This window comes from Anser cygnoides, chromosome 1 (genome assembly GCF_040182565.1).
Source record: "Anser cygnoides isolate HZ-2024a breed goose chromosome 1, Taihu_goose_T2T_genome, whole genome shotgun sequence".
Taxonomy (NCBI): domain Eukaryota; kingdom Metazoa; phylum Chordata; class Aves; order Anseriformes; family Anatidae; genus Anser; species Anser cygnoides.
Window position 1 is genome coordinate 201,532,572 of NC_089873.1, and position 24,117 is coordinate 201,556,688.

Genomic DNA, 24,117 nt, shown 5'->3' on the forward strand with positions numbered 1-24,117 from the left:
CACAGTTTAAGTCCTGTTTCAGGAATGTTGAAAAGGGGTATTTGTGCCTTGGCTGGTGGGCTTAGTTAAAACACTGCTCTGAGTCTCACGTTTTAATGGGATACCACACTGCAAGCAGCATCCCTCCTCCTTGGTAGTGCAAGGCGTGCTCCTGGCTGCATCATGGCAGGGCACTCAAAGAGCCCTGGAGGGAACGTCTCTTCTTTCTGCACTGGGCTGTGGGGTGGATCAGACGTGTTCAAGGAGACGTAGATGGAGTTCATCCCTGAATGCAACCCCACAGCAGACTGGGTATTGTGCCTAGCACAATAAGGGCTCTGTCTGGGGCAGTGTGTATATACCTGAGATTTCCTACCTGAATTTGTCCCAGCTGGTCCCAGCTGCTGGTGCCATGATGCTGGAGGACAGAGATGCCCATGGCAGGAAGCAAACCTGTCCTTCTCCACTGCAGAGCAGGCTGCTGCTTTACACACCACCTCCGAGCACCCATCCCTCATTCCCCTGCTAAGCAGCTAACCCAGAACAGCTGAATTGCCCCTGAACTTGGCTCAGTTGATGGAGCTCAATGCCTAGATGGCTACATGATGTGTTGATACCCTTTGCATCATTTAAGGTTGTGATTTTAATTAGGTAACCACATTAGTGTCCACACACCAGCCAAGCAACTCTTGGCAAGAGCTCTGCAGTGTGAGCAGGGCCCCCTATGGAAGAATTGCCATGTAATAATGAAATGAATTTGAAGAGTCCAAAAAAGTAGCATTTTGTGCAAGACTGCACACAGTGAGGTCATGAAATGCTACATTCCTTGCAGAATTGATGTCTTATCTTGTTCCCTCCTTTGAAAGTAGGAGAAAAACCAAGAAATAATCAACACAGCTGGGCTTTTCTTTTTGTTTACTTGGAAAACTTGTTTTAACCATCAACTTTAGCAAATTTTGGCAGTTACAAACCTGTACACTTTTTTGTTTTGTTTTGTTTTTATAGCAAAAGAACACAAGACAATACTGCCAACAGCAATTATGAAGGAACAATTAGTTTTCGGATGAGGGACTATACCCACTCAAAGTGATAAACCTTCCCTTTTGCATAAGGTTTAATCTGTTGTCACTGGAGATATGACATCTCTTAATAACTACTTGAAATGGCATAAAACTCATATCTCTAGGGTTGTTTTTTTTTTTTTGTGCAAAACACATTCATTTAAAAAAAGTCAATAAAAAACATCTTCTTAAAAACAGAAAAAGTTAAACAAAAAGAGCAGAACCAAAAGAAAAGTTACAGTACATTTTGAAATGATTAAAAAGTACCAGTTTTCAAATCTAAAACTTTTTTTTGCTGTTACCTTAAAAGTTTAAACCAACTTTGATGACCCTTTAGAATTATACCAAACAAACAGACAAACAAAAAGAAAATTAAAGCGACCTGATTGGCATCAAATATCTACAAAAGCCTGGTAATTTGAAACCATTATATACATTATTTTATAAACTTCTTTTTAAACACCAAAACATACATCTTTTACAAACCAGCCTGCTTGCGACAGGTAAAATTTACAAGACAATCTTTTCCGATACAGTGCTTTAAAGAGAACTGCTTTCATTCCTAAATATCTTTGTCACTTCCTGAAAAGCGGCAGCATGGGCTCATTGCATTGTTAAATAACAGCGATTCAGGTACTCCTACGACAGAAGAATGCTACAGTTCTGAGGGCTCCAATCTCTTTCCACAATACAGTTCAAGTGCACTCTTAACACTGGTAAAGATTACTTATGGCCTTTGTGTAATACGACATACTTGTAGTTATTGCTTTTCATTATTACATAATGAAATGAATTTAATTTCATTTCCTCCCCATCCATCCATCCCTGTGACGATGCAGCTGATTTACTAACTGAATGCTCCTTCTGGTCATGGAGATGTTAAATGTCAAGTTTATGAAACACAGGCTAAAGGCCATGGATAATGGGCAATACTCTAAATTTCTAAGGCTCTATTCACAGTTTAGTGTATGGAGAGGGACAGAGATGCAAAAAGCACAGTTTTACTGCATGGCAAATGATGGTAAATGATCAGAAGATGAACTTTAAGATGTAGCTCTCTCTTTGGAAACATATGAAATATCCATTATTATTCAGTTAATAGATCCCCCAAAATACCAACCAAGCATAAATGTACTTTCACTACTGGCTTTAAATTGCTTTTTTTTTTTTTTTTCTCCATTATTAAGCATGCAACCTTTCCGAATGAAGTGTAGCAGAACTGGTCCAGGGCATCTTCAATTCTCCTGTGTATGCAGTTATTACCAGCTATAAGGATGCACTATAGCATTCCTTTAGCTTTTCAAACAGGAGCTTGATGAGGAGTACAGCCATATTTTTAACCATTTTTCCTGTCCTGCCCATATGTTTCTTTACAATGGATGTTAAATTGAGCCAACAGCAACAATTTTCATGTCATATTCTTGAAGATTACCACCTGTCTGGCTCTCAGAGACAACAGGCTGCTGCCCCCCCTAATAACCAGTGTTTCGGCATTGTGCATTGCCTCACCGTGCTGTGTCCAGGCTGAGTTTCTCACTGAAGAGGGCACCAATACACCAAGGCCAGCACTAGTTCGGACTATACTAGAGAATTTAGAAAAGAGAAGAAAAATACCAAAGACCTAAATCTAACTTGCCTGTGGGACATGCAGAGGGGTAGAGCCCGTGCTGGAGCACAGAGTTTTCTTCTATCAGGAAAACAGAGGCAGCAATTAGCCTTTGGCTCCTTCCAGCTTTGTGCTGCTCTACAGGCTAAAGAAACCCACGGGATAGCACAGGATCAAGGACATCACCAAGCTTTAGGAAAATTTCTGGACTGTGTGGAAATCACAGCACTGCAGTGAATCTCTACTACATCTTTCTGGTTGCCCTCCTATGCTGTTTTCTATAGGAGTGGCCGATAGGAAGGCAACTTTACGGTGGTCTTCTAGCAGGGCTGTCCATTTGGCCCTGTGGGAGGGAGGTGCTGTTGTGTCTCCTTGTGTCACCTTGGGCTCTGTGCCCAGCTATAAGATACTGGGTCAGGATAGCAATCACATGCGGTACCTTTGGGACTATGGTTTGTTTTGTTTGTTTTGTTTTTAGGATGTTTATAACCCAAAGGCAAAATAATCAACATATTTCAGAAAAGTACATAAGCCTGTTTTTCCCTTTTGCACAAGGCCACTTAATGTGGTATTGGCAACGTAAATTATGATGTCAGTCACTTTAAGGCTCTTCCCACTGCCAGAATTATCAAAAGGCTCTCCGTGTGTATGGCATTTGGACCAAAACACAGAGAACACGCATCCTTTTACTCAGACACACACCCCTCGGTAAAGTCAGTGATTTTTGACACAAGCAGGTATTTGAATTTTTAAAAGTTGCTTATTTCTTGGTTTGCTTCTTTACAAAAAGCAAAAACTGTCTTGATCCTAAGGGTTTTAATTCACTGATAGTGCAAAGCATTTAAGTCTATGAAACCTCTCTTACAGCAGATCCTGAAAGAAAACACTGTGTGGTGGAGCCATCTACAGGAATGTGAGTTGAAATACAGACACGCAGGATCAAGGCCAACCAGATCAGCTCTAACAAAAGTAGGGAGCTGGCAATGGCAGGAGCAGCAACATAAAAATCACCATATGGCAGAAAAAGAATTAAATGTTGGATGGAATAACGTAAACACTAATTCTTACATCAGGTTGTGCATGTGTTGTTATCTTCCAGCTTAGAAAATTAGGGCTTGTCCACGTAGAGCAGTAATTAAAAAGAAAATAGTATGGATTAACAAGAGGATGTTAATACAAAAATCTTACTCCCTAAGAGGTATTTCACCTTGAGATCTGCATTCAGGTTCTTATCACTATCCAAAAAGGCCAGAACAAAACCAGAAAGGCCACATCAGTACCAATATCCACAGAGGGGCATTTGTTTGAGATGGAAAAAATAGATTAGGCTCATTTGATTTGGAGGGGAGGAGATATTGAGGTATAGAAATGAGTGGGACAGAGAAGGCTGAACGGTGATCCTTGGCACCTTCCCCACAGCACTTTAGTTTGTAGGCATTCAGTGAAATGAAATGGCAACAACATCAAAACAGAAAAGGTACTATACATTGTATTTATGCATATTTTACTAGTAAAATTCACTACCAACAAGATATTACTGAGGCAACAAGCTTGGTAAGAAACATTGATCTTTTTTTGTATGGCAATTGCTAGGCTCCAGTGGTGTTCTCCCTTGTGACACTTCTGATATGTCCCAGTAAAGTTTTGATATCAGAGTCTCAGGCTTACTCAAGATTTTTCGCTACAGAAAAGATGACAAGTACACTTCATAACTAGCTGGGGACTAAAACAGAAGTAATTGCATAATAGATAAAAATGTCTCACACCAAAACTGAGTAGGAGCAAACCCCATGTAAACTACAACTAGATGCTAAGAGACTATCACATTCTCAGAAAGTCATACCAGCTTTAAAATTGCTTCATAGCAGCTAAGCTTGCAGCTTTGCTTTTCTAACTCATTTGTACCTAATCTTGAAGAGACATCAATCTAATCCTTGCATCTCATTTCTTGCAACACAGACTTCATGAACTATGCAAATCATCCTCTGTCTGTGCCTCAAGGCTTGCCAAACCACTTCATGGTTTATTGGCAAATCCCTCAGTTCCTTGCAATCGCGATACAAATTTCCATTACTATTTTTTTCTTGAAAACACAGGGAGAATAGCAGGGAAAGGGAGTTGAAACGTACTGTGTGCACATTCAGAATATACCACTGTTACAGAAGCATGTTTACTTTGAGAAGACCAAGTGACATTCATAAATTCAATGGACAGGAACTACTTGTGGACAAGTACTTGATAATACTTGTATGTGCAGTATATGGTATTTCCAGAAGTTCACTCAATTTTTCATGTACCTGTATAAATGAGCTGTTTTCTAATGAAGAATTGCTGCATATTGTACCTACTCTGAGAATTTTAGAAATCCCGTTTTATTAAAAGTGTTACAAGCTGCAATTATTTCAATTATATTCTATTAATAATTTCTTCGTGTTGGGGGTAATCTGTGAATGAACATTTTTTGTATGGCAAGAAATGGACAACAACTTAATTTTGGGCGAAGCTCAAATCAGTCAAGAACATGCCCGGGAATACAACTGATGAACCTATTCAGTTAACATGTTTGACCACGAGACAGGATATGGAAAGCAGCATAGGAAACCTGTTAATGAATCTACTCATTAATAACAATGACGTATTCAATAGCTTTTCAAAATGACTGAATTATGCCATGGCAGGAATGGATGAAACCCCAGCAGTAATGCAGACTACAGACTCACATTCATTGATAAGGTATAAAGATGCTATAAAATGAGGTGGTAGAAACATTTTCATAGCACTGAGCAATGGGTACATGTATTCTGCTTTAATACATTGAGTGAAAATGCCGTATTTCCATATTGCACTTAGCTGCTCGGGCCAATCACTGTGAAAGGTCATTTACTCCAATGAGGATGAGGGAAGCATAAGAGCATAGTTGATGCCGTGGTTTTCCTCATTCCATGATATCCTAAAGTCTGCAAACAACCTTCGGAAGTCCTCAAATCCTACGAAATCACACACACATCCGACAGAAAATCTAAAACCAGATCTCTGGCCTTGGCCCATCCGTGCAGTTCCACCGACTGAGTCAGTTTACAGCAGCTGACAGCTCATCCCATAAACTCTAAGGATGGACATTTGCCAAATGATGTTAAACTAACATTATATATGATTATAGCAATGTTTTATGCAACTTAATTGCAACTAATTTTACTGCAATAATTGTAGCATGATGACTGCTGTTAAAGAGGTGATTGCCCAAGAAAGGAATTTCAAAAAAATCAGCCACACTACATAGATACTTAGGTTTGCCAGATGTTTTCAGATCCATGTTCATGCTGCATACAGAAGTCAAGGGAAGCTGTAGGTACACGTCTGAGGCAGAACCGGGCCGGTACTGAACCAGACTCTGACATTGTTAGAGTTCTCACAGGTGAAGTTGTACACACGCATCTGACATCAGGTGTTAAAACACGGCAACCAAAGCAGGCCAACTTAGAGTAAATATAGGCTGTATATATGTTGTTGTATATATGTTGTGCTATATGTACACAAAGTAGAATGAAATGCTATGTAACAAACAAAAGGGTAGATAAATATTTATGGACAAATGACTGGTAGCTTGCCTTTGATACATCAATTTGTAAATGCTGATTTTTAAGCCATCTGACATGTTGTACATAGCAGCCTCAGCAATCAATTGCTTTCACTCTTTTGCTCACATAATATTTCATGCAATATTGCATCTTGGAATGATCCATACCAGTTCTTTAATACTGTAGGGAGATCATAACACTGTAACACTTTTAATAATACAATACCAAAAAAAACCACAAACCCCAACCCTGGGTGATGGTGGGAGGGAGAGAAGGAATTTATTTAGCAATGAGATCGTTTCCCCCTTCCTCAAATGCTCAGTTTTACTCTTGGTAATAAATAGAAGGTACATACTCTCCAGATTGTCTGTAACAATTTTGTGATGTGTAATACTTAACGCAATTGGTCTCTTCGTGTCTGCACATACAGTATCATTTCTGAACAAGTTAATAATGGGTTATACTGTATTTTTGCATTGCCCAATATATATAGATACACCTTCAGCAAAATTTCTTCTCAATATTTATACTATTAATTGGACCAAATGACAAAAAAAAAAAAAAAAGAAAAAACAGAAGAAGAAGAAGAAGAAGAATGGAGCTTCCTTTACACTTGTGTCTGATGCTGGGTCTCCACAAATGGAATGTGAACATTTTCTAGGTTGAGTTCCTCCACGCTTTCATAGTCACTCATGGCTACTTCAGAGTCATCAAAGCCGCAGCTGGCTGAGACGTCAGAAGAGGAGGCATCTAGGGAGTTGTGCAAGGATAAGGGCATCTTACCTGCACTAACGTTTTCTGTGTTCTGGCTTGGGCCAACAGCAAAAGTACTAAATTCGTTCCCAGTCTGAGCCCCTGCAGTGTCTGTCTCATGGGGGAACTGGTGAGGAGGGAGGTATTGGCTGGGGTGGAAGTGCGGCCGTCGCCTACAGTCGGGGCTGAGCGTACTTGCCATTGAGACCGGCTGCGAGGGCGGAAGGGTTTCATATTGGTCTGGATAATCCTCTGGAAGAGGAGGTGGTAACTGGTCCTGGCTCATGAACTCCTCTTCATGAGGGGGAGGGTAGTCGCTGTCGATGTCGTAGCCACCAAGGTAGTAATCTGTTTCCAGCTCTCTGGTGCTGCCATGGTGAGCCGAGCCTCCATCTGCCGTCTCAAAATTGGGCACTTCTTCGATGTCGGATAAACGAGCGCTTGGCATCCAGTCAGAGGTATCCCAATGATACGCTGCAACGGGAAAGAGAACCAGAGCTGTTAGGATGAGGACACTAATGGCAAGGGGGTGTCCAGCATGCACTGGAGTTTGCTAAAGAGCAAACTCTCAATCCTCACAGCACGTTTAAATCACAGCATGCGCCACAGGCCATCGCTGCAGGTCAGCCATGCTCTGACCAGAGCGGTAGGAGAGGAGGACGAAATGGCATGATGATGCTAATGCGAACAAGCAGAGAAATGAAACACGGCTAATCTAAGGCCGTGTTCACATCTTAGGGTGTTACTAGGTTGTATTAGAAACCATGACGCTGACAAATCAAAATGACAAAAATCTCTGAATTAATGCTTTTCACAGTTAATTGAAAAAAAAATAAAGGCAGCATGCTTATGATAAAACATCTAATCTCCCCTTCCACCTCCAATGACTTTGTCTCAAGAAAGGAAGTGTGCAAGCAAACAATCTGATCAACCAAGAGACTGAGAACTGGATCCTGAAATAAAAAAAAAAAAGTGTCTGGCCATTCTCATGCAGCATTTGCAACCCGACAGAATTCAAACAAAAGAAAACATGTGAAGCAGTTCAAGAAAAAACAGATCAAGTCAGTGCCCTCCCACCCCAGCACAGTCCAACAGGCAGAAAGGGTCTCAGAAAAATCACCTCTGTTGTAGTTCTGTCCTTGATCCATAACAGACACTGTTAGATACAAAGTGAAAAGTAAAAACTGGTAACTTTGAGCGTGTTACCAGCGTAGTCTTACATGTGAAAATACAAAACTCTGCATGCATATTTCTAAAGTACAGCTGGCTTGGTGTCATTTTAATAGGATTTTAAATTGTTCTTTATTTTAATGTACAAGATAAGCTTGCCCAGTCAAATGCAGACATACATAAAGAAATGATTGTCATGTGCATTATATTCCTTTTCTATCATATCTTAATTATCTACCCTCACTGAACAGATATGGAATTACATTACAGCCGGAATTCTTAATACAAAAAGGGCTATCCACCATCTCTATGGTTTATAATTGCAAAGTACATTTCTCTCTCACTTTGAAACAGAAAAATAAGAATCTACCATTCTCAGGGCCGGTTCAAACAAATCTGGGCCCACCTGGGCTCAGATACCATGGTGATGGGCACGGTATAAGAACCTGAATAGAATAGAATAGAATACAAAGCCATTTAATGGGGCCGTCAGCTACAATGCCCCGCAACCCCGTACCCACCTCCCACCTGCACTGCCATGCTAGCTGGTGGGGAGGGAGGCATTCCGGTATGGAGAGGGTGCAGGGGCTGGGGAGAGAGCAAGGAAAGAGGTTTTGTGTGACAAGAGCGGGGAATAAGCTGCAGCGTCTTCTAGATGAGATGCTCTTGTTCAGCCACATGTTATTGGGCTTCATGCAAGAAGTCACCGGGCAAGGTCTCTGGACTGCCTTGCTGGAGGAGGTCTGGTCCGATGAGCAGCACCTTATGGCATGACAGTCCTTAATCTCTGGCACAGATGAGGTCAGAGAAGGCTATTCTCCAGGCCTCCATCTATTAACACCACTCTTGCCCTTCCTTATCACCGCATATGCTGCGTGGTGACAGTGATTTATTTGTTAGTTTGTTAGCCAGATAGCAGCTTTCTACCTGCTCTGCATTAGCCTGGGCTGAGGAGGGTTAGGGCTACCGCAGCTTTAGCGGCACTGTCTGAACCGGCCCTAACCACTCTTCTCCTTCGTCATTCCTCTCTGCTGGATACGGATGTTGCTGTCTTTCAGTCAGTGTAATGACATTGCACCCGAGATGCGTCGGGTCCTTCCGAGCTGTGTGGTTTCGGGATCCAGGAGAACCTCACTAATGTGCTGACTCGCACCACCCGCTGCAGCTCCCCGGGGCAGGAGCCCTGTCCTCCTCCCACCGCGATGCACCCGCAGCCCCTGTGCAACTAACGGTGCACTGCTTTCACCAGCTCTGCTGCTGGGCATTCAAGATTAGTAACCCTTATGTGAGGAACGGGGAAGTGGGCTAAGCATTTTCAGTGACAGCCTGTTGAAATTGTTGCCAGGTTGGCTTTTTCTGACTTGTAAAGCATGATAGGAAGCCAATGTGTTTGCTTATGCTTTCCTTTAGGAATGCAGGGACAATTACAGTGGCTGTGCTTTCATTTCAGTTTTTTTTTTTTATTTTTTTGAGTGGGACTTTCTTTTTGAGTTAACCTTGGCTAGTTCATTTTATACAAAAGGCAGAAGAATGGCAATCTTACACTTCAGAAAATCAGAAAATACACTATAGACTATATTTTGGACTTGTGGATAACCAAGTTGATGCTGAGTTGACATTTTCCCAAGAATAGGATAAATGCTTCACAAATAAATATAACTAATATTTATTTTTGGTATATCACATTTCTTCAATGCTTTATCAAAGAGGCAAATTGTAATGTTCTGTTTTACAGTTAGGGAAACCACTTGTAGCATGATGGGTCTAAGATTACCCAGAGGGCCAATGGCAGAGCTGAATATTGCCACGCTCATTCAGTAGGCAGAGCAACCCCAGGGGAAGGGCAATGGTAGGCAGGCTGCTTGCTGTGTCATACGTGGAGTTATGTCTATATATCAGTTTGACACTATTAGCTGGGAGAATCCAGCTACCTGCCCTCCACTACTTTGCTCCTCTCCACGTACTGCCAATGGAGTGCATAAGCCAACTTTACTGCAGCCAGGATACTTTACAGCCAGCCTTCCTGGATCTTCTGTTTCCCATCCTTTGTAGATGGGACAATCTCAGTGACTTGGCTCCATTGTCAATCTCATCCTACTCTCTCTGAAGGCAATGGCAATAAGCAAGCAATAACATTGACTGAACAGAAGATGATGATGGCCTTGACACCTTTTCTACCACCTCCAGTTACCCATAGATATCTTCTGGTACACCACCCTGATGTTCTTGGGTTTGCTGGTGAATATGCTGATTTGCAAATCCCAATCCCCACCACAGGTTTGCTTGTCAGTGTAGATTAGTGAGATTCTGCTGGAGTGTTTCACAATGAAAACAAGAAGCATTGTTGTATAACAAGAAAGAAAAAAAATTAAATACCTTCATTTTCTATAGTGTCAACTACATTGTTGACAAGCTGTATGACAGTCACTATGGAAGCTTGCAGGGGAGGGAAAGCAGAAAATAAAGGGAAGGGAAGGACAGCTTCAGGTTAGTATTTAAAACACATGTCATATGTTACCACAATAAATTCTCTCAAACAGACAGAACTGACATAGAAAAAAAAAGTCTGCCGACCAGTGCATGATTTATGCAGTGGGTTGCAGGACATTTCATTTCAGATAACCCAATACATTTTCAGAGTGGTGATAAATTCCAAACCAGCATTTCCAAAAAGGCATATGGCATGATGTGTATCACCTCATAAATTCAAGCAGACTGGCCAGCTGATTCAATTAAACAAAGCAGTATCTTGCATACCTGACACTAATTTCTAATTCATTCTTGCTTAAAGGTCTCCAGAGACCATGCCATGTGCTCCGAGGGATCATTATCTTTTAGACCAACGTACCATCTGAAACAGTGCTAAGCTTAATCTATTTCCTAAGAGGAATGTTTTACTTATTTACGGTTTGAGCCATGTAATGCAATACCTCTGGGACATTATACAGTACTCCCGTAATTAGATGGACACAGTCAAGTAGGTTTGGCTCAAATTTAGGTCTCTGCTTGACAGAATATTTTCATAAATGCCTTGTGTGTTCTCAGCAACTATTTCACCAAAATATACTTTTTCCTTGAAATAATTAATATAGGCCACACAATCTTTTAACACAGAGAGGAACAGTGTTTGATCTTCTAGCTGATCTGAATTTTGGACAAACTAACACCCTTGCCTTTGACTACTTGAGATAAAACCCAGTGAAACCAGAGGGGAAGTTCCCATTACATTCAGTGCGTACTGGGTTTTCTGACGTCTTCAGCTAGAAGAAAACTGATTGCTTTGGAACAGGCTAAGAAGAAGACCCGAAATGTTGTGCAAGATACACATTGTTGTTTCACACAGCCGATAGACTTAGAGGTCATAGAGGTCTTAGACTCAGACTTAAAGCAATAGCAGCTTTCAACTCTGTGCTGAACATTCAGGGGACTGTGTTAAATTTTGAGCATGGGATCAAGTAACTCATCCAATTTCCTCAGTCCTTGTGAGTGCTTGGCAAAAAGAGCCTTGATAAACCAAACAAAACATGTTCTATGTCTCTGTTGAGTGTTTATAACATCAGTGGCACTGGTAATCGTGTAAGTAAGGGAGGCTTGTATTGGCTAATGCAAATAAACATTATGGAAAAGTTGGTGGCACCATGTAATTAGCTGCTGTGTGGCTGGAAAAAGAGGTGGAGAACAGCCAAAAGATGCACGAGGAGCCTTCTCAGAGCTAGGGGGAACCACTGCCTTGGCAGTAAGGTTGCAGCCCCATCCTAGTCCTGGCTTCCCCATATATTGCTGATGTGAGTGAGACAAGGCAAGGAAGGGCTGGAAAGAAAAAGAATTCCACCAAGAAGAAGGACCTCTCTATCCCTCCACTACTGGGAATGTCAGCCAAATGGGAATGGGTAATATGAGAAGGAAAGGTGGTGCTTCTGCCAGGGATCTGGGAGCTACGGAAAACAGAGAGTGAAAACAAGAGGTCAAAAATCAGGCCCAGCACAAGAGTCTTCGTGGCAGCTAAGGGATGGCTCTGGTGAGAGCTGAGCAGAGAAGGGAGGGAAACTTCTACCCCAGGCAGTTCAGTGTAACAGAACATCCAAATCCAGCACTGCCAAGGGTGGAAAATTGGCATCATCAACAGCAGCTCCTTGGACTGCTCAGCACAACCAGCAATTCAATGACAGTGAAATGGTGACCTAAAGGTCCACTTTTGCCACATCCTCCTGTTTCCAAATTGCTTATTATGGAGACCTGTAACTTGCTTTTGAAATGAGTTTTCAAAACATTATTGCTGAGAGCAGGCAACTATTTTTCTTTGCGACCATTAAAAATATTGCTTTTTGATTACAGGGAATACCATTAATTACTCTCAGCAAGTCTAGGGGAGCTGAGAAATTTAAATGAGGTAGAAATGAGAGAGTACACTCCAGCTCAGTATCACATCCAAAATGTTTGCAGGGTGAAAAAAATATATGCATATATTTTTTTTTTCAATGCAAAAAGACAAGGCTCCAAGCAACATGGAGAGGGTGGGTGGAGGTTGCCTGCACCTGACACTAACTGAACAACGTAGGGCTGGTCACACCTTCAGCAGGATGCGTCACAGTGCTTCTCTGGTGCAAAACAGGCTTCCCCAGTCAGAAGTGAATCACCAGTTTCACAAGATGGTGTTGGCACATTTCTACTGCAGCACAACGAAAACATGTCCTCCCTGTCTAGCCACATGGACCTCAGCTTTGGAGGAAGAAGCCTGGAAAAGGAGCAGCCTCTCCTGCCTTCCCAGAACGCTGAATTGTACTCACTGCTGTTCCACTGACAACCTTTTAACCTTTGCAGGGCTGTGAAGCAGAAAAAATTAAAATGACAGGAGGGGGAAGAATTTATGGTTTCAAGAGGGATATCCATTATCCCCTATGTACAACTATGTGAGTGTGAATATGCTTACTTATGCCTGTATTTGTATTTTAGGTTCTTCCACTGCAAAACCAAGCCGACACTGAAAGAAAGCCAGAACGTGCAGTCTTGCATTGACCTCTGAAAAATGACTCAGATGATTTAAGTTACTTTCTTCATTCTCTCTGAAGTTATTGATTTGTTTAGACCTTGAACTTGAATTGTTACCTTTAAAGGCCATATTTTCAACGTAGGTTTCAGGAAAAATGAGCGGGCACAGAAGGCCCAATTCAATTTCAGTGGGTACTGTGCCACTGCCTCAAATGGGGGCAGGATAAGATGCTTGAAAAGCCTTATTAGAATTTGGGGGATATAAAAAGTAACCATGTACAATAAATGAATACAAGGATAATTATTATAGAAACAATATCACAAAAGGTTTTTTTTGGGGGGGAGGGGGCACAAAAAAGTGCTGAGAAGTTTAACAAAAATATTCATGATGCTTCAGTCACAGCTGAAACAAAAGGAACTGCAAGTGCCCTTCACTTTAAGTGCTTTTTCCAACATTCAGGAGTACCTAGGGAAGAGCTGCGTGACTTGACTGAGGAACCGAGTCTCCTGACAGTTCATTAACTGGCATCTGAGGAATCTAAGTGTAATGTCTTTGTGCTAATCTTTTTCTGTGTATCTGCATGAGTCTTCCCCGACATCCATCATCCCTCCCTGGCAGAAACATCACGGGTTTTCTCAGCACCACTGCTCAACATGCATGGGACTTAGGAACAAAGGTTTGGTCTGACTTTGCATGCCACTTTCTGGCTGCCTATGGCTCTGCCCACGTCACCCACTGAGATAATGATGTAGGGGCATGAGAGGGGCAACTAATATGCACTGAGTAAGGATTTAATAGTGCTCTATTGTTAGCTGAACTGTGATTGCCAGGGAGAGGCCAAGCCACCAAGGACTGTCCCATCCACTCATTGTTGCGTGCTGAGCACCAGCAGAGTTTTGTTGGGACTGTGAATGAGACCTGGCAAACTGCAGAGAAATTCCTTTCATTTGACTCATGAAACATCAAAGTCATCCTCTTTCAAGAGGGAAAATGATGGAAAACCTACAGCTTAACTTGCTACCTATTAGTCAACTTCTACCTTGGCAACATAAGCCTGCTCTATCATAACTGATTTACTGTAAAGCTCGGTACTGATGCAACAGCTCCAAGAATCAAGATTTTAATTACATTCCTGTAATTTAAAAAATGGCCACAAAGTGAAGGTTTGATTCCAGGACTTTCTGACTTCCAAAATCATTAAAGGGTTTTCCAGATGTCTTCTAATTGTTTTTAATAATGTTAGAAAGAGAGTTAAATGCCTTTGTCCCCAGCATAATAAAGATAAAATCATTTCTTACCATTGTCATCACCCGAATCAGACTGGAAAGAGCTGAGGGACTGTACTTCAGAGTTGCTGCCTTTATTACTTCCTGCAAAACAGGTCACTTCTTCAGCGTCATCAACCCCTTTACCTTCATTGACAGCAAAAACAAAGCACAATGGTACTCTATATGTATGAGCATTTGCCTATTTATACCACGGAGCCATCTAAATGCTGCCCACAGGTAGTCTTCTATTATTTTTGTCAGAATAAAATTATTTCCTCCAGACAGAGGAATTGACCCATTGGTCACGAAGGCAGCTGATGACGATACCCAGATTTTTGAAGTGTTTGAAGCCCAAAGAGTCTCTTGAGTAGCTAACACCATCATAATCTAGGAATCTGTATTCAGATGCTTTTGATACCATGTAGTCTCAGTGGCAAAGAAAACGATGACTAAAAATGTGGTATAAACATCTTATACAAGAGATTACAGTTGCATTTATCTTTACTGTCCATTTCCTAACTTAAGAGCCTTTTTATAGGCTCACTCAAAGCTTAGAAAAGTTATGGGGCATCTTTTTATTTACATCAGTGGCCCTTGAATCCACCATTGATGTAGAGTAGATTATGCTACAATTTACATTGTTTTTCATCAAGGACATTCAGTCTTGACAACTCTTCTACAGTTCAGAAATGTAACTGCAGCCTGTGGTATAAGTTCACATGTAATTAAATACAGACATTCAAATACACATTCTGTGAGTGATAACAAGGAAAACATATCATTCACAGTAAGCACTGAGAGACAGATGTGTTAGTTAATTATGAATGAACACACTCAGGTGCTGCAAACAGTCAATCCACGTAAGTACAGCTCTCCACCTGCTACCTGTAGATATTTCTACCCAGCATGGGGCACCTGCATATAGTAACAGCTGATTTGCTCCTGCTGAGAAGCAGGGTATATAGTCGATGGAGTGAGTGCTGCAGTAATGAAGCTGCACTGATTCCACTCGTTGACAGCTGAGGTCCATCCCCATGGTGTGGCATCATGCTGTGCAGAAATTCATGCAGATACCAGAAGTGTCAGTGGCAAGAGCACCCAAGAGAATACAGAACAGAGCACGTATGGAGGCTTACATGCTGATACTTTCAATCAGCAGAACTATAATGGCTAAAAAGGTCAACCACAACACAATTGTGAAATACAGCCTGAAGGAATGAAAATTGTTCCATTTTTTCACTAGAAGACCTTGGCCAATGTGCTGCCTTAGATGAAAATGTGCAGGTTGGATATGAGGCAGTACTAGGTTTCTCTCTCTATTATCTGTTCTTATTCCCTAAAACAATAGGGCTAAAAAAGTTCCTAGATCATGGATTTTTAGTTGACTCTTTTGATCAAAGTTGTGTTGCAACGGGGTTGAACGCTTATTAGGAAATATTACTAAAAAGAGGAAACATGGCTAAGAAAAGAAACCTCCTGCTCTGCTAAAGCAAACATCTCTAAAATAAACCAAATCCCTTCTTTGAGAAATATAACAATTTGAAGTTTGTTAGCCTTCAGGATAGAGCATTAAGTGTAGCTGTGCTGCTCTACCAGCTGCACCCTGAGAGTGACCCCTAGCTATGGTGGGGAAGAATGAGGACATCATGCAGTGCTACTTACTTTCCGTCCCAGCATCCCACGTGCTCTTCCTGATGGAGTCACAGTCGGAGCGACAGGGAGACACGGTGGGCAAGTTGGGAGCCACGCTGCACACCACGACACCCCGCCTGGCTGTCAGGATTCGAGGGGACTCGGGATGAAACGTCGTCATCTCCTGGTGCTCCACACCAAGCCCATCCACTATCTTGTCCAGGTTATTCCGTGAGTCACTCTGGAAGCACGGGGTATAGGCCATTGGCCTCACGGGCACCTGTGGAGGCCCAACCTCTTGGTAGATGTTCCTGCTGTCTCCGCTGTTCCTGATGTTCTTGAACTGGATGCCGTTGCTCTTGTTGAGCAGGGCGGCAGTGGCTGGATCCTGTACAAGCGTGATGTTATTGCGGGAGTAGTTCTTCCTGAACACTTTCTTGCGAAAAATGATAAAGAGGACGATCAACACAAATATGACAAACAGGACCACAGCTATTCCTATCAGCTCCTCCTTGCCGACGTATGAATGCCCAGCTTGTATATTGGGAACCACCACAGGGCGAAGACCACAGTATTGTCCCACATAACCAGGCGTGCAGTTACACAGAAATGAACCAAATATGTTGACACAGGAGCCGCCATTTTCACATTCTTCCCTTTCACACTCATTGATATCTTCTTCACACCTTAAAAGAAGAAAAGAACATAGGGTTTGGAGAACACTTAGCAAACAGCCCAGCTTATAAGTGGTGTCTTATCTTCTCAAAGTGGTACAACTACAGTGAACAACCTGCTGGTGCTTGGCAAATTATCATATTATTATCATATTATTTAATGGTATTTAAATTTTTCTGCAGCTATTCCATGGCTTTTTAAGACAATAAAATGAAAACGTCAAGAAGGAAATAAGAGTTTAAAACATCTGATAGAAAAAGGCTCCTTGATCCTAATAATATCTTCACAGAACGTAATAGAAAATATCAGAACTTTTATATCATTTTTGGACCATAGGATGGAATTCAATATAAATATCAGGGGGATTCAAGGAGAAAACAGAGTTGAGAAAAAATGTAGTAAAAATATTCAGAGACTACTAATTTGAGAGGAGAGGAGGATATACTGACTTCTAGAATTTATTTAGGACTGGGGATAAAATGAGCAAATGTTAGAGAAGTGGGAAGAAAAAATACAGGAACCCTAAACAGAGAGAAGTGGGGAGAAGAACAAGCGATCAACAAAAAGGCAAAAGAAAACAAAAAGTCCAAACAGACAAAGCAGAAGAAAAAAGCAGGAAGTAGGTCAGAGGATTTTTTGTTTCTACATCAAGTATATATATGATCAAGGCTTGAATTTAAAAAATGAATGCAATAAATTAGGCTTTTATGCTAGGTCTAAGGTGACTGAAATTGATCCATTAAAAAAAAAATTACACATCAGATTCCACAGACTTTAATGGATTTCTCAAAAAGCCTCTAACAGTTAGGTGTCCACATCATTGAAAACCATTTGAAGATCATAGCCTGAAACAAAACTTTGCAGCCAAGTTCAGAAACCTCATGGATTTCTCATCTCTCTTTAGTTTGCACTTGATATAAGCACTGACTTTGGGGTTGTTCTTTTTGCAGGGGAATCAAAGAATTGTCTAGGTTAGAAAAGACCTTCAAGATTATCAAGTCTAACCATCAACCCGACCTACTGAGTCCCATCACTAAACCATGTCCCTTAGTTGAGTACAAAATGACTAATCAAAAAATAAATCCCACCAGTGAACTGAGATGCTCCCATTGCCCATGTGGAAAAGTTTACTTACGTTACTCCAGTCAGGCCATTCTTGCAGTTGCAGATGAAAGCATTGCCAATGGGATCGCATGAGCCTCCATTCCGGCAGGGATTTGGGAAGCAGGCTGTGATCTCTGATTCACAATTTCTTCCAGTAAACTGGGAGAGGCAATTGCACTGGTAGCCTGGGAGGTGAGGGACACAAAGAAATATATCAGAAGCCCACCGCTGTATCTATCTAGAAGCAAGGGAATCCATTTGGCTAATTTTCTCCAAAAAAAAATATTGTCCTGGGGGGCAAAGAGGATGTTTATAGACATTCTGGTACATCTCCATGGTCCACACTAATTTCAGTAGAGCATTTGCTTATCTCAGATGTCTGAGCAATTGGAGCTTATTTCTACAAACAGGGACCAAAGGAATCAGTGCAGCCCAAACTATTCTGAACATCATTCAGGTAAGGATAAATGTCCTCTGTGAACAACCTTGGTTGTGGTAAATATTCTGGATCAGTGATATATCTCCCACTTTTTTTGAAACAAAAGACCATATTTTTCAATAGTAGCAGCCGACACTTCTTTTGGGGCTCCATCAAAGATCAAACACATGAGCTGAGAGCTCTTCTACATCTGCCTTTTACAAGGACAACACAGCAGGGATGTGACAGCAATAATAAAACACCTGATAGTGATACTTAACGCTTTCATAAGGTGCATCACCCAGGCATGAACTATAAACTTCACAACACCAGCTGAACTGGGCAACACCACCTCTAATCAGAGCTGATTAGGTGCCATGTGTGCTATTAAGAGACTGATTAATCACTAGCTGCAATAAATCATGTGTAGCACCACTCAAGTGGAGGGGGACTCTACAGAGGATCAAAGTCTTTCTTCCATGCTTCTTGCAGAGAGCAACATCACTCAGAAACAGTTCTTGAAACCATCAGTTCTACCCCAAGTATCAAACGTCAATCTTTTTTTTTTTTTTTTTCCGTTGTGACTTCATATGGCACAATGACATTGATAAGAACCTCATTTAAGGTCATAAAGAAATCCAGTGAGACAATGCATGTCTTTATGTTGTGAACTGGATATTGAAATCTGACTGCTTTTTCACTTGAAAAGAGCAAGGAACAACTACTTTCAAAATCTAAGTGTCCCAAACCAATGCGTAGGCAATCTTCAGTTACGGGATTCTCAAACCAAAGCAACTGAAAATGGTGTATTAAGCACCTGTAACAAGGAATCTTCCTGCCATTAATACTGTTGGACCTAGAGCTGAAATGGTTCAATGCAGCTCAATTCAATGTCAAAATTACAGGAGATAAAGCTGGTATACCTGAAATACTGTGTCACAGTGGTGAGATTTTTAAACATATTTTTTTAAAAAAATCCTTATATCTACACATTTGAAATATATATATATATGCATTCTCCCAGTTCTAGGAAACAAGGCAGGAGTTTCTGGCACAGTTACGAGGAAGAGAATTTCACAGAAACAGTGCAGAGAAGCCCAGTGATGGTATGAGGCAAAAGTAATTCTGAATTAGGACTCACACATCTTTTATGTCTTATCCAGTTCAATTCACCCTGCTCGGTCACCCTAATTGAATTCTTTCATGAGGACAGCTTCAGAGAACAAACTTGGAACCAGATTTACTGGCTTATTCAGTCAAGAGTCCAACCCCATCTAACTGAAGATATAAGAAATAGATACTCAAATATCATGCTGTTTCATTGTCATGCTACAAAAAATAAAATAAAATAAAATAAAAATAGAAGCACTGCTGTTTTAAAGTTGCAGAATTAAGAAAAGAAACAATTCCACTTTAAGGATTCCCAGAAATTGTGTTTTGGACAGCACAAGAAAGACAGGATTATTTTTGGTGTTTTATACACATCTCACCCAGACAATGCCAACAGCTTTCTGGACCTGTAGAGAGATGGGACTGAAGAACAAAATTGTGACTGCAGCAGGCATCACATTTTGATGCCACCCTTACAAAAGGTTCAGAATTAGTTGGTAAAATACCAGAAATGCCTGAGGTAGAAATCATAACATGAATAAATAAGGCTGTTTCAGTGCTACTTTTTATGACTGAATAGTGACATCTATGGTTCAAAAATTTACAGTAATGTTTGTATATTTTTATGGTCTCAGTGAGTTTAAGTGAAATGAAAATGTTGTTTGTTGCCTTATGCAATAGCAGAATAGATTTGTTCTTCTATTTGTTAACTGACATTTTAAAACTATAAAACTTTAAAGTGACTTTAGAAAACAGCTTTCTGCACCCATGTTGCTAGTTGGCAGTCAGTAGAAAGACAAAGCCTTCAAATCACTCTTTTCACCTTTTTTATTCATTTCAGCTGCACTTACTTAAGTTCTGGGTTGTCATCCTGTAACACGTTCTGTTACATTTATTCACTGCAAACAACCCGAGAATTTGATTTAAAAAAAAATCCTTTTTCCAATTAAGTATAAAAGGAAGATGGACTTATTCATTATTATCATTGTCTATTGTTTATAATAGAGATGCACTAACTTCAGTTAGCATTTTTTATCAAGAGGAGATAAAAGTGAATGCTCCAGATGGGTCAGAGCTCTACTGGGTGATGTATGAACAAAACTGAAATGAATAGTCTGCTTACGAAAGCCAACATTCTTGACTGAAGTTGATTTAATGATAGTGCAACGCAGTCAGATATTCGAAGGCTGAAATATTCAGCATGGATTCTAAGTCTAGGGATCAAAGTTAGTAATAAAAAGGCAACAAAGCTAGGAATAAAGAGGCAATAAAACAAGGCAGTGTTAAATTACAATATTTATCACCGACTTTTCTTCCTTTTAGAAGCGCTGCCATACACCTGCCAATGCTGAGCCACTGGCAAAAGACACTGAACTTTCCCATGACACACACTCAGAGCTGCAAGGCATTCATCCGGGAGAGCTCCAGCACAGCAAAGCATATGTCCAAATCCATGGAGTAGGGAAGCGAAGAGCCGATACGATGGCTCAGTTCACAGCATGGGTTGACTCGGCCAGCAGACTTGCCAGACCTTTTATGCTTTTCCAAACCTCTCGGCAGAGGCTGTAATTTTGCCTGGTGCTGCACATTGTGGCCACATGGCCGTGGACAAAGTGCAATCCTAAATAAAACCTTTTTGGTCAGGACTGCATCCTAGGTCTAACAAAGAATTTTTATTATATTTTTATTTTAATATCCAGGCAATGTATCATGTATTTCTTCCCATCTGTTTAATGCAAGAATAATAAGCAAACTTCCCATGTCCAAGGACAACACAGCTGAAGAAAAGGCTAAGTGCCCCTGTCCTCTCAGTCCAAAAAGTACATTACTCTTTCAAGAAATCTAGGGCTTTCTCCTCTTCACAGTGAAGGCACTGGAAGTTTTGGAAATTCATCAACATTTAAGATCATACAATCCATCTGGGTTCCCTCCAAGAAATATGAATATTTCATTTTGCATACTGATGCTGAAAAACGTTGATACGCATTCTCCAAGGCAGCAAATCTCATGCTGTCACAACTGTATGACTTCAGAGGGAACCAGAAGAGAAAGACAGAAAGCTCTGACAAACACATGTGCTAGGGTAGGACCAATGCCCCCCAGCATGTGCCACAGCAGCCTGTACCAACAGCTGACCTATAAGGAACCACAAGCAATGAGCAACACTACTGCCCAACACTTACACAGACATACCCCTCTACTGCCTAGATATAGTCTTAGGCATTCTGTTTGTTTTATTAGGTTTCTCTCATGCTCCTTCAAGTAATCTGAGTCCCCCCCCCAAGTAGCTGTGTCACATCCTCTGACTCCAGCAGCTTCTCTTCTTGACTTCTTGGTGTGTCCCTTTTCAGTCATTTAGTCAAGAAGAAAAGGGCTTTTTCAGCTCAGACGTTACTGAAGAGCAACAAGCTGCACGTGAGGACACCACACAGGCTTCCTGTCTATACCTATGTTTGCTTGGCACTTGGTAAGCAGCGACAGTGGCAAAAGGCAGGCACCGTGCCATCAGCAGATGGGATGCTGTTATGCAGCGAACATCTCTGTTGGTAGAATTCCCAGCCTGAGCATCTGAATGTCTGTCTATCCTCAGGTTTACTTGGCTTTATTGAAGAGGACGCTCCTAACTGCTGCCAATTCTTTTTTTGAACATGTGTATGCTTCTCTTTCTATCTATCACACGCAAGAGGAGCTGGCTTTTATTTGTTACGTGCATTCGCTTTTGCATTTGATCTCCCCATGTAGTTTCTTCTCCTGCTGTGCTGCTAGACCTGACAAACTCAATGTCAAGAAACAGGCCTACCCTTGGCCCTGCTCACATAGTGTCTTGCGGTGAGTTAACTGATGAGAAAGCTGAAGGTGAAAACCCTCCTTTCACAACATTTATGTTTTGGTGTGTTTAGAGATATACCTGGCCAGCTTCAAGAACTGTGTGTTCTTCAGCCATACATATTCCTGCCACTTCGGATGTAACTTAACTGTCTTCAAAGAGATGATCATTGCTTTATGTTACAACTTAGTAGGAAAATGAGCCTCAGCCTATGTTGAACTGGTGTCTTCTATGAGAGGATTGGTGTGTATTTGCTTTGAAACTGTGAATCTAAATCCAGATGTCTAAAAGCATAGCTAAAAATAAGATTGAAATAATCTAGAATATGTGAAAACCTTTAAAAATGAACTGACACACATTTGGTACTCACTCACGTTACAGCGTATTGGATTGTTTGTGCTCATGTGAAAGAGACACCCAGAATAGAGAGCTGGTGAATTCACAGCTATGGCAGTAAACCACCCATTTTCCCCTGATGTCATTATTACCAACTACCTAGACCTCAAAAACACCCGTGTGGTTGATGTTGCCAACTAGCTTTAAAATGTATTAAAATTACCACCTAGTTACCAAGCTGCATTTTTCCTCCCATTGGATTTTAACTCTGTTCATAAAAAAATAAAAGGAAGGAAGAAAAAATGAGGAGAAGGAAAAGCAGTGACTTTCTGTCTTTACACTCTGCCCACAGTCCTTGACTTGCTTGACATTTTTGCTCAAATGCTTCCTATTCAAATAAAATTGCCTACTCATATAAGCTGTTTACTTCAATCAAAGCCAGATGTATACAGGACTGATCACATTAAAAGGAAGTAACTATACTTCTAATTGTAGGCTTTTCAAGTACGAGGTTTTTCTCTGTGGTTGGAAAGCTTGGCTCAGTATTCAGATTTGATTACAGTAAAGCTTTCTATTGCTGTGATTGCTCATGTTGTTATTCAAGCAGATAAACATACACTTACTATTGGCAGAACTAGTAATGCCACTCTATTATTAAGGTTGTGTGACATTTCCCATTTTAAGACCTCGAATTCAGCAGCTTATAGCCTAACCACACTTTAAACACTTGGTTGAATTTTCTTGGGAAATTTCAGTCCAAAGAGCCAAGTCGTTAAGGAACGCGAGGCAGTTTGTCAGGTTTCAAAATGCTAACAGCTTTCTTTAAAAATAGCTTTACTGACCCATACTTAAGGGCAGAGACTAAAAATCTGGAAGAATGTGGTCTATATTTCAGGGTTGTGGTTTCCAATGGCTCCAAGAAAACTATACTAAAGCTGAAGTCTCCTTCTGCTGGGATTCTCCTGGTTGTTAGCTGAGTGCTTTTCTTTCGTTGAGTGCTTTTCCCCCTTTCCCAGGCCCTTTTAAGCATGCATGAGATGTCCCCGTGGGGTCCCAGGACACACTGTACCCTGTCTCAGTTTTAAACAGAGATAGCGCTCGACATCCACTGCTGCCACGGGACTTAATTCAGACTTGTGGAAACACATGAGTGCAAGCTGAGGTTCCTGTCATGGCCACTTTCTGGTGGTCCAGAAACCAGATTTTGGAAGCAGAGAAGGTCTTCTGTGCTCCCAGCAATGTCTCAGAGCATCTGAGCTATCTATGCGTCCTCCTGCAGGCTAAGATCCCCATCTTGTCGTCCTGTTCCATATGTTCACACTCCTCGTGCATACAAAGCCCCGCTTTAGCAATTCCCAAAACAGGGCCATAATATTACCCTATTCCCATAGCTGCAGCATGAACTAAGAAGCAATCAGAGGCAGCTTTTTATTAACGGGGAACAGGACAGTAGGCATTTACACTGAAAGGAAGAACTCACAACAGGAGTACTATTACTGAGTTTGCATTTTAGATGATCAATTTATGCAAATTGTGTGTAAATTAGACACGGCCCCTTTGATTTCTGGCGTGCAGCCAGCAACTTTCATGTTACAATGTTGGATAACCTT

General features: G+C 41.1%; 1 protein-coding gene across 10 annotated transcripts in view; it reads right to left on the minus strand.

The window, feature by feature from the left end:
* Nucleotides 1-879: 879 nt before the first annotated feature.
* The window catches only part of FAT3 (FAT atypical cadherin 3), a 420,625-nt gene continuing 397,387 nt past the window's right edge, over nt 880-24,117 (minus strand). For 5 of the 10 annotated variants that reach the window (XM_066989896.1, XM_066989899.1, XM_013178096.3 and 2 more), the window contains 6 exons: nt 17,848-18,001; nt 16,068-16,723; nt 14,436-14,549; nt 10,524-10,583; nt 8,098-8,133; nt 880-7,451 (listed from right to left, as the gene is read on the minus strand). In XM_066989896.1, the coding sequence (XP_066845997.1) occupies nt 6,832-7,451; nt 8,098-8,133; nt 10,524-10,583; nt 14,436-14,549; nt 16,068-16,723; nt 17,848-18,001 (1,640 nt within the window). In that variant the 3' untranslated portion in view covers nt 880-6,831. Of the gene's footprint in view, nt 7,452-8,097; nt 8,134-8,517; nt 8,594-10,523; nt 10,584-14,435; nt 14,550-16,067; nt 16,724-17,847; nt 18,002-24,117 lie in introns of all 10 variants that reach the window. The other 5 variants (XM_066989902.1, XM_066989900.1, XM_066989903.1 and 2 more) reach the window with 4 other exon arrangements.